A 14,212-nucleotide genomic window follows, 5' to 3' on the forward strand; every position below is an offset into this window, starting at 1 on the left:
GACTCTAACAGCCTTTGTGGCCACATTTAATTCACCCTGCTGGGGAAGGTCTATTGAAACAGGGAGATCAGAAAGAACTAGCCACAGAAAGTAGCATAGAAGCTAGTTTTAAAAAGTATGCACAATTTCAAAAGTGTACTGGGAATATCAAAACAAATGTCTAAACACAAATCTGTAACGTTAAGAAAAACTAAGTGTTTAACAAAACACAATTGTATTTCTTTCTCAGTAGATTTTTGCTATGACAACAAAAGCAAGAGTTGGCAGTTAGCCTCAACTTGGCTTTTCCTGTTTGCAAGCAGGCTGGCTCAACTGACAAAATTTTTCTTTAAATAAGGTCTGAAGTAAATTCTGAATTTAAGAATTTTACAGAGCGAATTGGGAGGCCAGTCAGAGTTGTTTGTTTAGAGAAGTGCTTACTGTTGAAACTCAGGTAGCAAGACAGAAGTAAGATTTAGCAATAGAGTTTTAGCAAGCCCAGCCCAGGTCTTAAGACCATGAGGCAAAAGTTTCAGATCTCTCAGAGGGCCTTAATTTTCTTACTGAAAAGAATCTTTTTCTAGAATTGTATTTCATAAACAGCTTTCTGGCTTAATGCGTGTATAAATGTGTGCTCCTGTATCCTGCCACCATGAAGCCTATTTTGAACCCAATGTCTGGCACAGGTAAATACTTAATAATGCTCAATGAATTGCATTCGCTCCACACCTATTTAAACAATGTACACTGTTTCAAAGTGTTGCCTATTATATAACGTCAAACCAGATCAGAGGAATATTTTAATAATACATGCCCATTAAAAATTAACTGTTCCTGCCTGCAGTGAGCATAGCTCTTGTACTTCAAGTTTTAAAAATTGTATCTGATATTTCCTTTTAATATCCTTTTCTGGATACTGATAATATTCTGAGTTGGTGGCTATAAAACCTGCCATAAGAAAAACAAAGGGAGACAGAAAAAAAGGCTCGTGAGAAATATATATATAAAAAAATCAATGTATTCTAGCATCCTGCTCTTTTTACTCTCGTGCTATAACACAGACTATTCCTTTCCTCTTTGATAAAGCAATTGTTTTCAGTTGTTTTATTTGTTTGATTGGGAGCGCTTAAGAGTTCCCAGCTACAGTTTGGAGGCTTAGTTAGAAACAGCATTCTCCTAAGCAGTGTTCGAGTTTGACAAAGGTCAATAGGCTTGTGCTTTTTACACAGTATCTACTTTCAGCAGCTTTTGTTTTTTGAGCTCTGGGTGGCTCCTCAAAAACTGTTAAGCAAGCAAACAAAAGGAAAAGGAAAACTCTCAGTGGGGCCTTGGGACTCGGCAACCTCAATCTGGAGAGAACCGGTTAAGCCTTCAGAGACTGGAGGAGAGAGCTTGTGTGTAGTTGGAAGCCGAGCACAGAGCGATGAGTGCAGGGCGCCGGGCGAGTGGATAGCGCCATTCGCGAGCGCAAACGTTAGGCATCTTGATCAGGATGCCCACGGAGGTCCGAGGGCGCAGAAAACTGTCCCTTCAGCGTAAACAAGTGAATCCTGTAGATAACTGTGCGGGATAGTCAGCGACTTCACCTCTCCCGCGGGAGATGGGCTCGATAGCACCTGCCGGCGTCTCGGCGAGCGCCCTCCGCGTCCCGATGGAGCCGCGAGCGTGGAGGCGGGGAAGATGCGGAGCGGAGGCTGCAGCGGTGATCCGAACGCCTCGGGGCTGGCCGCACGCTGCATAATTGATGGGGGGCCGGGCGCAGTTCTGGGTCTGCCAAAGGCGCGTCTCCGGGAAGAAGGGCTGGGCGGCCGGGCCCCTCCCACTCCGCCTTTTCTCGCTGGTCCAGCCCCTGGGACTGGCAGCGGGCGCCCGGCCGCCGGCGAGAGTGTGCGGGGACTCCGGACATCGACGGCTGGGCGCCGCGGCACCAGCCTGGGGAGGGCCGCGGAGGACCCGTCCACACCATGCACGCCCGCGCTGGCTTTCGGGATCTGCGGGCGCCTACGCCCGCTCCGCTGCTCCTCCTGTGCCTCGTAGCCTCCGTGGCGCCCCTGAGCTGGGCGGACGACCATCCCTCAGGTGTGATGGGTGCAGGGCGGAGGAGGGGCGGGGTCGCGCTGGCCGGGGCTCACAAAGCTCAATCCCGCGGGCCGAGGCCACGGGATGTTGCGGAGAGGCGTCGGGATGTTGACTACGGCGGGTGCGCTTGGGGAGCGGCGGCCGCTTCTTTCTATTGGCCACTCTTGGGTCACCTAAGCTGTGCCTGGGGGCCTGGGAGGATCGAGGCGCCTTAGCTAGTAGGGCGTGGATCTGAAGGAACTGTGACCAGTGAAACCGGAGCGAGGGTAATAATAGGTCTTAAGAGGGCGGTAGATATGAGGGTGCGGGGCCCAGGCGAGGCAGAGAGTTGGCCCCTCTTTCTGTAAAGTAGCAGGGTTTCTGCAAAGCATGGTCCCCAAACCCTTTCACTTGCATACATAGTAGGGCTTACATATCACCTCCTCTTCCTGGCGGGTGATTGGCTTTGAAGATTTTTTTTTAAGAACTTGGTTGAAATAGTAACAACTTAACAAGTAAAGTCTTAGACCTCATAGTGTGTGTTTGTGTTTGTGTTTACACAGTGGTCTCTGAAAACAAAAGCTTTTGCTGTTTGTTGCTTTGACACTTTGAAAAAGGAAATTATGTGCAGAATATTTCCAAACCCTACACCACCTTGGCCATTTTAGTTTCACCTGTTTATAATTGTTCTTTATGTAGCAAGTATTCCGTTGAACCTGCTTTAAGAAGTTTCTGTTTTGTAAATGTTAAGGTGTTAGCAGCCAATTAGGATAACAGACCACCTCTCAAGCTGGCAAATATTGGCCATCAGTAATTAATTTGATGCATCCTTTCATAGAACTTTGTTTTCACTGGGCCCCTCTGATGACCTAAAGGTTAAGTCTCAGCACTCTCTAACCCATTCATATGACACAGCAGACCTCTCCTGTCTTGGCTACTGCACCCCCTCAGGAGTGTATTTCAGTAAATCTGCCTGTTTTGCCCCCCACTCTGTCTCTGGTGAATATGCTGACTCCCTGCACCCCGACCTACACCCTCTTCTTCAATACAAAACAATAATTAAAAAAAAATTAAAAAGCAGTTGATTTTCATGAGCTGGTAACATGTAGACTTTTTTGGTAATATGCTATAAAGTTGGGAAAGTAAAGAATGATGCATTTTTTATATATGTTTTTTAAAAGACCTAGTTGTAACAACACAGACAAAACATTTTGGCTTGCTGAAGTTTCTAAAGTTCTTTGCAGCATTTCTTAGCCACAAGTCTTTTTTTTTTTTTTTTTCATTTATACCACTTAATAAAGAATTGTTAAGGTATTTTCTCCCACTGGGCTCTCCTGTAATCATCTAACCCCTGTTCATCCATCTTTCACTTCAGGATATTGCAGAACTTTGGTTCCCAGTCTGGCTGTTGGAATTACCAGGGAACTTTACTAAAAAAAAAAAAAAAAAATACTGATACCCGTGTCTTACCCTAAAAAAAAAAAAAAAAAAAAAAAAAAAAAAAAAATTCTGGTTCAATTGACTTGGGATTCAGCCTGGACATTAGGAATTTAAAAGCTCCCATGTGATTTTAATCTTGTGATCTGAAGCTAGTTGAAAACCATGGCCATAGTCTCCCCTTTCTCCTTTTCCTAATAAACCTGTACTTTCAAAATATAACAAACAAAAAACATAAAAACATGACTTTAAAATGACAAGCTCTAGAAAGTGGATAGATATTTATTCTCTTAGCATCAGGGAGTCAGTTTTACATTTACATTTCAGAGATGACTACTAAAGAGAAAAAAAAATTGGAAGCGCATGAATAATTAATAAAATGTAAATAAATGGGATGCAGTTACATGACAAATGTCTGTGTGTGTACCCAGTGTAAGTCCTGTCCTGTCTACTCCACTTATGTTAAAGTTATGAGAAAATGTACCATATAAAAGGCAGGAAGTTGGTATCTCATTTGAAGCCAGAATGAAAAATTATAAAGTTACCTCACTTTATTTTATAGATTCTCTATTGATTGCCATGAGATGCAATTTCTTTGCTAAACAGCATTGTGGGGTTTATAGAACATTAATTTTTAAGATGTTTAAACCACTTAGACTTTAAAAAAAGTAGTCTATAAACCTAAGACATTGGGTCAGATTTTAGCATTCAAATGATTATAATTTATCGTATTTACTACATAACAACTGTGTGTAACCGCAACAGGTATTGCACCATGCGGTTTATAGCCCTATGAGTTACCTCTTATTGTTCTTGACTTTCAGATCAGGAAATTGGAACTAGGGAGGTAGTTACCAGGTACACATAATTAAGCAGTAGAGCAGGAAATTTAGCATTGTTCAGTGTGATTTCAAAACCTGTTTTTGTATATAAAATATTCAGTTGTCTTTCTGAGATAATGAATGATGTAAGTCTAAAAGTTTGGCTGGACTCACAGAGAGCACAGTTTGTAACTCTAAATGCTTGATTTGAGCTGAAGAGGTGGCAGTTTGAGTCCTAGAGTAAAATCAGGCACAGGAACTCACCTTAAGTTTTAGGCTGTCTCAGTGAAACATGAAGTGAAAAATATCTTTGTGAAGGAGGACCATTACGGAGGAGTATTATGAAAATGGGAATAGTCAGACTCTCATGTGGAACAAATTGAGAGAATAGGTCATGTTGATCTTTGGAAAACATTTATGGGGTCCTTGAAATGATCAAATGAAATAATCACTTCTAGTGTTTTGAGCTCTTGGCTTACCTGCTTCCTTGATCACCCTGTCTCCATACTGCCACTCCACCCCCTCAGCAACTGTTTAGTGCTCACTGTTTGTTTGAATAAATATTACGCATACACCTACATGTACCTGGCATTGTTCTAGTCTAACTAAAATTGTTAGATTTTTGCTTTTTAAGTCTTTGAACTATTTAATGAAAAGCTTATCATTAATAGGATTGTATTTCAACAATTTGATCCTACCTTTATTATCACCTTAAAAAGTATATAAACATTTGTTCAGAATTAGTTTCTCTGACTTTTCTTCTGCCTCTTCTTCTCTTGCTCTCTTCCTTTTTGGAGAGGTTCACGTAGACACAGTGAAGGGGCAGTCTGTGATGGTGTCAGCACTGCAAAGTGACAAGGACTTCTGTGCAGTGGTGGGTTGGCATGTGTCTAGTCCTGATCAGGGCATGGATGGAGGTAGAGCGTAGAAGATAGCAGGCATGCAGGGCAGAGGAGCCTGAGTGGGTGAGGAAGACATCCCTTTGGGACCAGGAATGGCAGCAGCAATGGAGATTGGTTACAGAGAGGATTGATTGTGTAAGAATGTAGTAAAGAAAATAGGATACAGGATTTTCTCTAGAGATGGAGGAAATAAAGAATGAGAGAAATAGAATAAATCTTCTGTAATTAGGGCCTTCCTGGTGGCCTACTGTCTAAGTCTCAGCACTGTCCCTGCTATGACCTGGGTCTGCAGGCCAGTGATCTGACCCACATATGCCACAGCAAGACCTCTCCTATCTTACCCGTGGCTCCCTTTAGCAGTGTATTTCAACAAATCCATCTGTTCTGTTACCTACTCTATCTGGTAAATCTCCTTAACCCCTGCACCTCTGGTCTACATGCCAGTTCTTCTATGCAATAAAATAAAAAAATAAATAAATAAAGATATTGTGCAGTTTCAGCACTAAGGTGAATTCATGATTTTAACTGTCATATCTATATAAATAGATGCCTAAGTATAAATTTGTGGGTGAGTAATGTCAACAGAATATAGAAACCAAAGTGAAGAGATGCCCATGGGACAAAATCTAGGACAAATTGAACATCAACATAGTGATAATGATATTAATGTGTTAGTATTCATTGACTGATACAGGAATTCATGAGTACCTACTCAATGAAAGTAAGTCAATTGAAAATTTGACGTTGCACAAGGAATAACAGTTTCAAAATAACTTCCCATAATACTTGCATTAATAAAAAAGGGAAACAGAATAACTAGATAGTGGAATAACCTGCTATTAACCAATTAATAAAATGATCAGAATGATAACTGTCAGTAACAGATAAATGAATTCAATAAATAAATAATGAATTGTGTCTGATAGGATTCAATGAGAATAAAGTATTACCTCTGCAGTCTTTCTTCCAAAGTTGTCTGCATGCATACTCAGATTCTAATTGTATTAAACACAATTGTTCTGGAACTCTTTTAAGTTTCAGGGCCATAAATGTCAGGAGATTGAAGCTGTTCCAGAGTGAAGAATAGAGACAACTGGCAGCTAACAGCAAGGTGTGATTCTGAGCTGGAATCTGTTGCTAGAAAGCACATATAAGGACTTTTGTTGAAACTTAGATAGGGTGTGGAGATGAGGTGGTAAGATATAAATGGTAATTCCTGAATTTTAATGTCAGTATGGGATGATGTGAAGACATTTCCTTTGTAGGAAACAGAGTAATGTTTTCCAGGGCAGTGGGTCATCAAGTTAGCAACTAATTCTCACATGTTTCACAGGGGGAAATTTCTCATTCTGTATTTGAAACTTCTCTGTTGACTTGAAATTGAAAAGAAACAAAAGAATAAGTTTAACTCCAAAGAAAGCTTGAATTGATGTAGTTTCAAATCACGAGGATAGTTGAGAAATAGTCCTTGTAAGTAGGTACCGTTTTCCAAAGTGGTATTTGGCATCAAACAGAAATGGATTGGAAATGTTGAGGATGTTTTTCCTAGATGTAATCTTCAAGAGTTGATTTTGTATAACTGAACTCACATATTTTACAATATAAGGAAAACCCAAGAAACAAGCAACTTATGACACACACACTGATGTGAAAACAAAACAAAACAAAACAAAACAAAACAAAACAAAACACCTTCACACCTTCACATTTCAGGCAGGTTTGCTGCCCACCTGTGACCATGCAGGTGTTTTTTGTCACAGCCTTTCCCTTTACAAGGCAGCAGAGACAGATTTTTCTGCCCATTTATATCTGTGCAAAATCCTTTCATTTTTAAAATTATAACATGCCCTTTGGATATTAAAAAGAAAAAAAAAACTTATATTTTATTAAAGATGAGCCCCATAATCTTGGCAAAACATTGTTACCATGCACATACCACTAAATACCTTGAGCAACACACAGTATATGAATAGTAGATGTTTATTTAAATAGTGTTATACTTTTAATTGGAAATAGTTATCTAGACTTTTTTTTTTAAGATTTATTTATTTATGCTTACAAAACTGGGGCAAGAGGTGTGGTGGGTGAGAGGATTCACCAGAGACAGATTGAGGAACAGAACAGGCAGACTGACAAAGTACACTGCTGAGGGGAGCAGCGGGCGGGTCAGGAGAGGTCTGCCATGCCATGTGGGTCAGCTCCCTGGCCGGGGATTGAACTCGTGCTGCAGTGGCTTTGGAGAGCATCTTAATGAGGTGCTTTAACCCATTGCACCCCCAGAGAGAGCCCCAGTTATCTAGAATTTTTGAGTGATGGTATATTTATCATTACTGATGTATCCTACATCCATAACTTTATAGTTAGAGGTCTGAGATACAGTTAAATAAGTTAAATATCTTATTTGATTTATCCTGAAGCCTTTGTGTTATAGCAAGGACTGGTTTGCATTTCAAAATTCTGATCAAGCACTGGGTATCTCCTCATAAAAACTTCTCAAAGTAGGCCAACAGTCTAAGGGTGTGGCAAGAATGATTTAAAAAAAAAAAAAAAGGATGCCAAGAATTGTTTATGCTTTAAAATATCTATACCTAAACTATGCAGAACAAAGCTTCAGGACCACAGGCTATTTGAAGCTTATAAAAAATCATGATGTTGAAGAACTAGGCCTAGGATATATTTGCCTATTTTGAAATCAGAGCCTTCCTCCTTTGGCATTCTTGACATCTTGGACTGACAATTCTCTGTTGTGAAGGGATTCTAATTGTAGAATGTTTAGTAATATCCCTGGCTTGTTCCTATTTAGTAGGTCAGCTGTGTACCCCTAAAAGTTATGTTCAAGTCCTGACCCTTGGTAGCTGTGAATGTGGCCATCTTTGATAGTCGTGTCTTGGCACATACAATCAAGTAGAATGAGGTCTCACTTAACTAGTCCAGGCCCTGAATCCAGTGAGTGTGAACTGTGTGAAAGAAGTGACCTGGATACAGAGACACGGACACATGGGGAGATGGCTGTGTGAACACATAGCCAGAGATGGGAGCGATGGGGCACGAAGTCCAGGAGGTCCTAGAGATTGCCAACAGCCACCCAACTAGGAGGAAACAAGGGAGCAATCGTCCTAGTGCTTTCAGAAAGAGAAGTCTCCCTTCAGACGTCCCACCTCCAGAACTGAGAGAGAATAAGGTTCTGTGGTATCAAGTTCACCACCTTTGTGACACTGTGTAGTAACAGCCCTGGGACAGTAACATAACCCACTATATTTAAGTAGTAACCTCCCTCCAGTTGTGACAACCAAACTGTCTTGAGACAATTACTAAATGTCCCCTGAGATGCCAAATCATCCCACTTGAGAACTGAACAAAATCTAAATCTTATCAAAAATAACTTGGTGAGTAAAACATTTTTAAAAGCCCTTGAAAACAGCAGAGACCATAGTCAAATTTTTGTTTTTTATTAAGAATCTTACTGGGCATGAATTTCACTGTTAAAATACAATGAATCATGCAGAGGAAGTTCTAACATGAGTTTCCACACTGCCCTTTGAAATGTATGGCAGAAATCATATTTTAAAGGAAAGAACAATTTGTTTATATTTCCATCTGAATAAGTTTTTTTTTAAAGATTTATTTATGCTTACAGAACTGGGGTACAGGCCAGAGGTGTGGTGGGTGAGAGGATTCACCAGAGACAGAGTGGGGAGCAGAGCAGACAGATGTACTGAAACACACTGCTGAGGAAGCAGGGGACGGGTGAGGAGAGGTCTGCTGCGCCATGTGGGCCATTTTCCTGGCTGGGAATCAAACTTGTGCTGCAGTGGCTCCTGAGCACTTCATAATGTGGTGCTTTAACCCATTGCTAAAATACTTAAATATTGTTAAAATATTTTAAATATCTCTCACCAGGGAGAGCCCCCGCATCTGATTAGTTTTAAAAATAGTTTCAAAGGCTATATAAAAGTGCTTCGCTCTTGTCACTAGACTTTTTAATTGTTCTTTAACATTTATTTTTACTAGTTTTAAAGTGACTTTCTTGTTCAATAGTTCCATGCTGTGGGCAAAATATGAATTACCTATGTGGGCTGTTTCCTGTCCTTGACTTGGAAAATCTCACTTATACCTATTGCCGGTGGGAATTTACTTCCTTGACAAAGCATCTTTTATCTTCTTAACAAAGTCTCTTTGGAGCTTAGTGTCTAGGACTACCAAGGTAGCCTTGTTTCCCCCCTTGTCTTTCTGCTACAGCATTTAGGGGCAGGATATAGCACACTGTATTCCTAGAACCCAGAAGTAGAAGCCTGAATGTTCTTTTTAGAAGAAATACTGGTAATTAGATATTTTTATGCTGTAGTTCAGCCTTATCACTGCGCTAATGGCCTTTTCAATTTGGCATGGAATCTAGGGCTATCTATAGTATTACTTCCATGAGAAATTACATTCTGAATTCCAAACTTCTTTTTTTACAAATGGTATATACCAATCATTCCTAGGTTCTAGCGTTTCTGCAGGTGAGGTATATTTTTATAATGCCATCTATCGGAATGCTGGTAATAAGTTTATTAAATTTTTAATTTATGTGTATTGAAAGCAGCCCATACATATATAAATGAGGGAAGGGGGTCGGAGTGATTGATTTCCTTATACTAGCTTTTGCACAAACCTTTTCTCTAAATGAAATTCTATCCTTCCAAGATTTTAAAATACAATAAGAGACTTGGGGGGATTTAGAGAATATGCTTATTCTTAAACAGGGGTGACTTGAACTTATTTTCTGATTTAAATAAAATCAAATCTTACAGCCCAGTGCAGTTTTCTAGAGTTAATTGTTCAATTGTTTCCTTACCAATTTATTCAGTTAAGTGGATCCCAGGGTGAATGTGTGAAGTTGTTACCTCAATATTTTAAGTAGAAATCACATTATGTTTATTACATTTGAAAACATTTATGCCACAAATTATAAGCCCATTTAGCAATGTCTATGTTAAATTGTAATATTTGAAAGACATTTAAATAAAGATCAATTTACTATTGCATATGAAATGATATCAGGTGAGAATTTAGGACATTATTAAATTCTTTGTTGCAGCAACCTTGTGCCTCCTTTTCCTTGCAGAGAGGGAAAAAAAATATATTTTAATCTCTGGAACAACTACTAGGTGTTTTTCTTTTGTGTTAGCATTTTTGCACTATCTGTAAGATAATACTCAATGGAAAATTTCCAGCAATGATTAAGAAAGAGGTAAATACAAAAACTGGAGGAATGCGTGGTACGATCTTGGCACCATTACTCAATATTATGCAACTTTTCTGACTCTCCCTGCTGTCTCTGTGAAAGGAGACACCAAGCAGCAAGTCAGTGGCAAGACTTGGATTAGGGTACAGAATTCTGTTTCTCCATTTTTTATTTCTTTTTGTGACTCAGCCTAATCCTTGGAGGGAAGTATTCAAACTACATCTGCTTGAATGTCAGGCCAATTTCCTTTAGACATTGGTGGACTCAACCTTTTGCCAGCTGTCCTCCTATTGACAGCAATAAGGTTTACATTTTTACTTTTGTTATTAAAAGATATCTTGGCTAAACAAAGGACTTTTCAGCTTTACTCTTTACTCTTCTAACAACTCTGTGGACTGCCCTGCTTTTCCATACAAGACATTTTGTGCGTATTGCCTCTTAAAGGAACTTTCACAAGGCAAAAATCATAACAGTTACATGTGATTGTTTTTTTTTTTTTTTTTTTTTTTGTACTGGAGGTTTATACAGTGAAATCTTGGACCTAATCAGAACTTTAAAGAAGAGGGTGAAGTTAGGAGAGGTGGTGGTGACTGGTGTATGGGTGTGATTATATTTGTATAGGACCTTATTGGAAGTGGTCACCACAGCTAATATATTCTTTAACGCCTCACACTTCTCTACTCTTCAGACTTGGTTATCATTTTCATCTTATTTTTTCAACTTTTTTTAGCTTTATGTTTTTCCTAGACTCCTCTCCTTGTTCTATTGCAGGGCCTAGGAGGGCCCTTCAATCTGGGTCCAGAAGATGAATTTGAGAAAATAACCCTCAACTCCAGCTCAGTCACTATCTCTATTCCACCTCCTGAGTCCCTCAAAGATGTAGCTCACATGCCAAATTTATGAGCTATCCAGACTGGTTAGAATCAACATTATGAGTATGCACAATGCTGAAATTTTCATAACTCTCCATCACAGCACCTAAGTCCATATTATTATGGCCCATGTGACCCTCTAGGGCTCAGCTTCAGACTCCTCATCAGCACGGAGCATGCATGAAGTACTTTGTATATTAACTTATTTATGTGAAATAAGAGCAATGATGCCAGTATTTTTCTACCTATGTCACTCTTACTGGTGCCCCTGTGAGTAGTAGTAATAATATAGGATAGCAGGTCATCTTTAAAGGGCGATAGGCTTGTTTCAGGGGTAAGGAATGTGGTGAGGACTCTCAACATTGCTTTTAGCCCCACAGTAGGCTGAGAAAGAACAACTCCCTAGCCAGGAGGCAACATAAACTTAAAACTAAAGTTATGTTTTGCAAGTTTCACTCCACAGATGATATAGTAGAAGAGTACCTTCCTTACTGTCTGCACCTTCCTGGCTTCCCAAGCAAATAACACTGTGCCCAGAGTGTGATTAGCACCTGCCTGGATCTTTCTGAATATTTTTCTTTAATACAACTTCTAAGTGAACGGAGTCCAGTTTTTTGTTTTTCTTTTTCCTTTCTGTATGTGTGTGTTTGAAAGAGAAGAGAGTCTGACTGTTGCACATGGTTGGAGGAAAGATTTTATGTTTCTGATGGGTCAGTGAAAAACTCAGGGCATATTTCCCTGTAGCATTACTCACTATCAGGTGGGTTCAGTTATTTAACCCATTTAGGAATTGTTTTATGGGACAGTACATTCCACTTTAGATTTGAATTAACAAAACCTTTGGGACACAGCTTACTGGTAGCTTACTGGTTCTGCCAGGTAGGTTTTTTACTTGACAGGATTGAAAACTGCATGAAGGAGCTGAAGGAACAAAAGTGATTGTTATTTTGATAGTATTTTTCATACCTGTAAGGAAGGGAAAGAGCTGGAAATCTAATCTTGCTCTAGGAATAGCCTTCTGGGCAGAGTATAAAAATAGGGAGGAAAATAGCCAGGTTTAATTTAAGTTGAATGAAATGTTTAAAGATGCAGCCAAGGTTGCAATAATAAGCCTTTTTTCCTTCTCTGACATGTTTGACAGAGATGGGATGGTTTTCTGGGGAGGGAAGGTCTGTTGCCCTAAAGTCAAAGAAATAGCCAGTGTGAGGAGAAAAAAGCAGCTTTGAGTAGAATGTGAGAGGTAGAAATGGAAACCTTGTTTCTCTGATAAAAGTTTTCAAAAGGAAAGAGAAGTGATGGCGGCAACCCGAAGTGACGTTGATAAGGGCGACTGAACTGCATATGGAAGGGACTTTGTAACCGGACTACTGCTGGGAGCAAGCCCTGCAGACTCCACTGTGTATTTAATCCTGGAGCTGTGTTTCCCAAAGGTCACGTGTAAAGCTTCTTTGTGCCCTTTATTATGGTCTCTGTCCCTCTCTGTTCTTGCTGCTCTCTGCTTCTTCGTTCCTTTTTTCTCACACTCTTCCCCAGTGCCTCAGTGGCTTCAGTTCCTCTGTTTTATAAAGGAACCCCAGGAAGTTAAAAAAAAAATGAAAAACTTTTTTCCTCAAATTTTCCTATTGTAAATCATTAGGGAGTTCTCAGTAAAAACATAGAAATAATTAGAAATGTAATAATATTTAATAGTCTGATAGTTTTCTGAATATCTGAGAAGCTGATAAGACCTCATTATCCAAGCCTGCTTGAAAAACATTTTCATTAACAGTATTTCGAAGTAACTTTAGATCAGCACTTAACTTTAATAATAAATTGTAATCACGTTCTTTTTTTTTTACAGCTTCACCTTTTACAAGTCTACCTCTCCGAGAAGAAATGATGGCAAAATACACCAACTTTTCTTTGGAGAGTCATAACATATCACTGACTGGTAAATGTATCATATTTCAAATAACACTGTGCCTGAGAGTTTTTATTTTTATTAAATAGAAACTTCTTTCTTGAAGTACCAACTCCTGCTCATGGTTTGGTGAAAGAAACACCAGTGTGTTACCCAATTTTAATCTGATAGGAGTCATTTAGTGAATACAGAGTGCCCCATGTACGGGAACACAGCAGCGAATCCACACGGGGTGGGGGCGGAGGCTGAGAAAGCTCAGGGGAAACCTTCAGGACACCTGGGAAGAGAAGAAGCTTCACTTTCATTTGCAGGTTTTTGTTTTTGTTTTGTTTTTGTTTTTGTGGTGATAACATTGGTTTATAAAGCTGTATGTGATTCAGAGGCACCAGATAATACCTCCTGGAATGGGTAACACCAAACTACAACCATCACCGATGTACCCATAGTGCATCACGGGTAGTCCACTGTGTCCCCTCCCACCCCCCGTGACACCCCTTCTTTTCCTCTTGTATCTCAATTCCACAGTCAGATTTATAAGAATTGTTATAGATACTTTTATGTTTTCATCAACTCTCGGTGGTACATCAAACCACTCCTTGTTGATGGAATTTATGCACCACTGGAACACCTTGAAGTGGAGAAATTAAAGATCTATCCCAGGAGTCAGTTACAGAACTATGGGAGAACAGGTAGGGAATTGTGAGAGAAAACTCAGCTAGATGTTCTCTGTCATGGTTTTGAGTTCCAGAGTTTCAAAAGTCATCTCAGAGTAAGAGTAGATCTCTTTTTTAGTAACAATATTAGAATGAAAGTATATTTAGAATTTAAAATGTTTCAAACTTGCTTAGTAAGTCACTGAATTTCAGCCCCTTGTAAATACGGGCTTTAACTGTCCTCTGACCTTGAGATCTGTTTATGTATTTCACTAAAGTCTGAATAAAGAGATGACACCATCCTGCTGCACCATCCTCTGATGCCATTGGAACATTTGCACTGACCTTTTTTTTTTTTTTTTT

General features: G+C 39.6%; 1 protein-coding gene across 2 annotated transcripts in view; it reads left to right on the forward strand.

Annotated features, from left to right (window-relative positions):
• The first annotated feature begins 1,361 nt into the window (after nt 1-1,361).
• EMB (embigin) overlaps nt 1,362-14,212 on the forward strand; it is a 37,446-nt gene continuing 24,595 nt past the window's right edge. Inside the window, exons 1-2 of one of the 2 annotated variants that reach the window (XM_012721920.1) lie at nt 1,362-2,058; nt 13,137-13,226. In XM_012721920.1, the coding sequence (XP_012577374.1) occupies nt 1,944-2,058; nt 13,137-13,226 (205 nt within the window). In that variant the 5' untranslated portion in view covers nt 1,362-1,943. The remainder of the gene's footprint in view (nt 2,059-13,136; nt 13,227-14,212) is intronic. The other variant, XM_012721919.1, reaches the window with a different exon arrangement.

This window comes from Condylura cristata, unplaced genomic scaffold (assembly GCF_000260355.1).
Source record: "Condylura cristata isolate star-nosed mole 26May11 unplaced genomic scaffold, ConCri1.0 scaffold00007, whole genome shotgun sequence".
Taxonomy (NCBI): domain Eukaryota; kingdom Metazoa; phylum Chordata; class Mammalia; order Eulipotyphla; family Talpidae; genus Condylura; species Condylura cristata.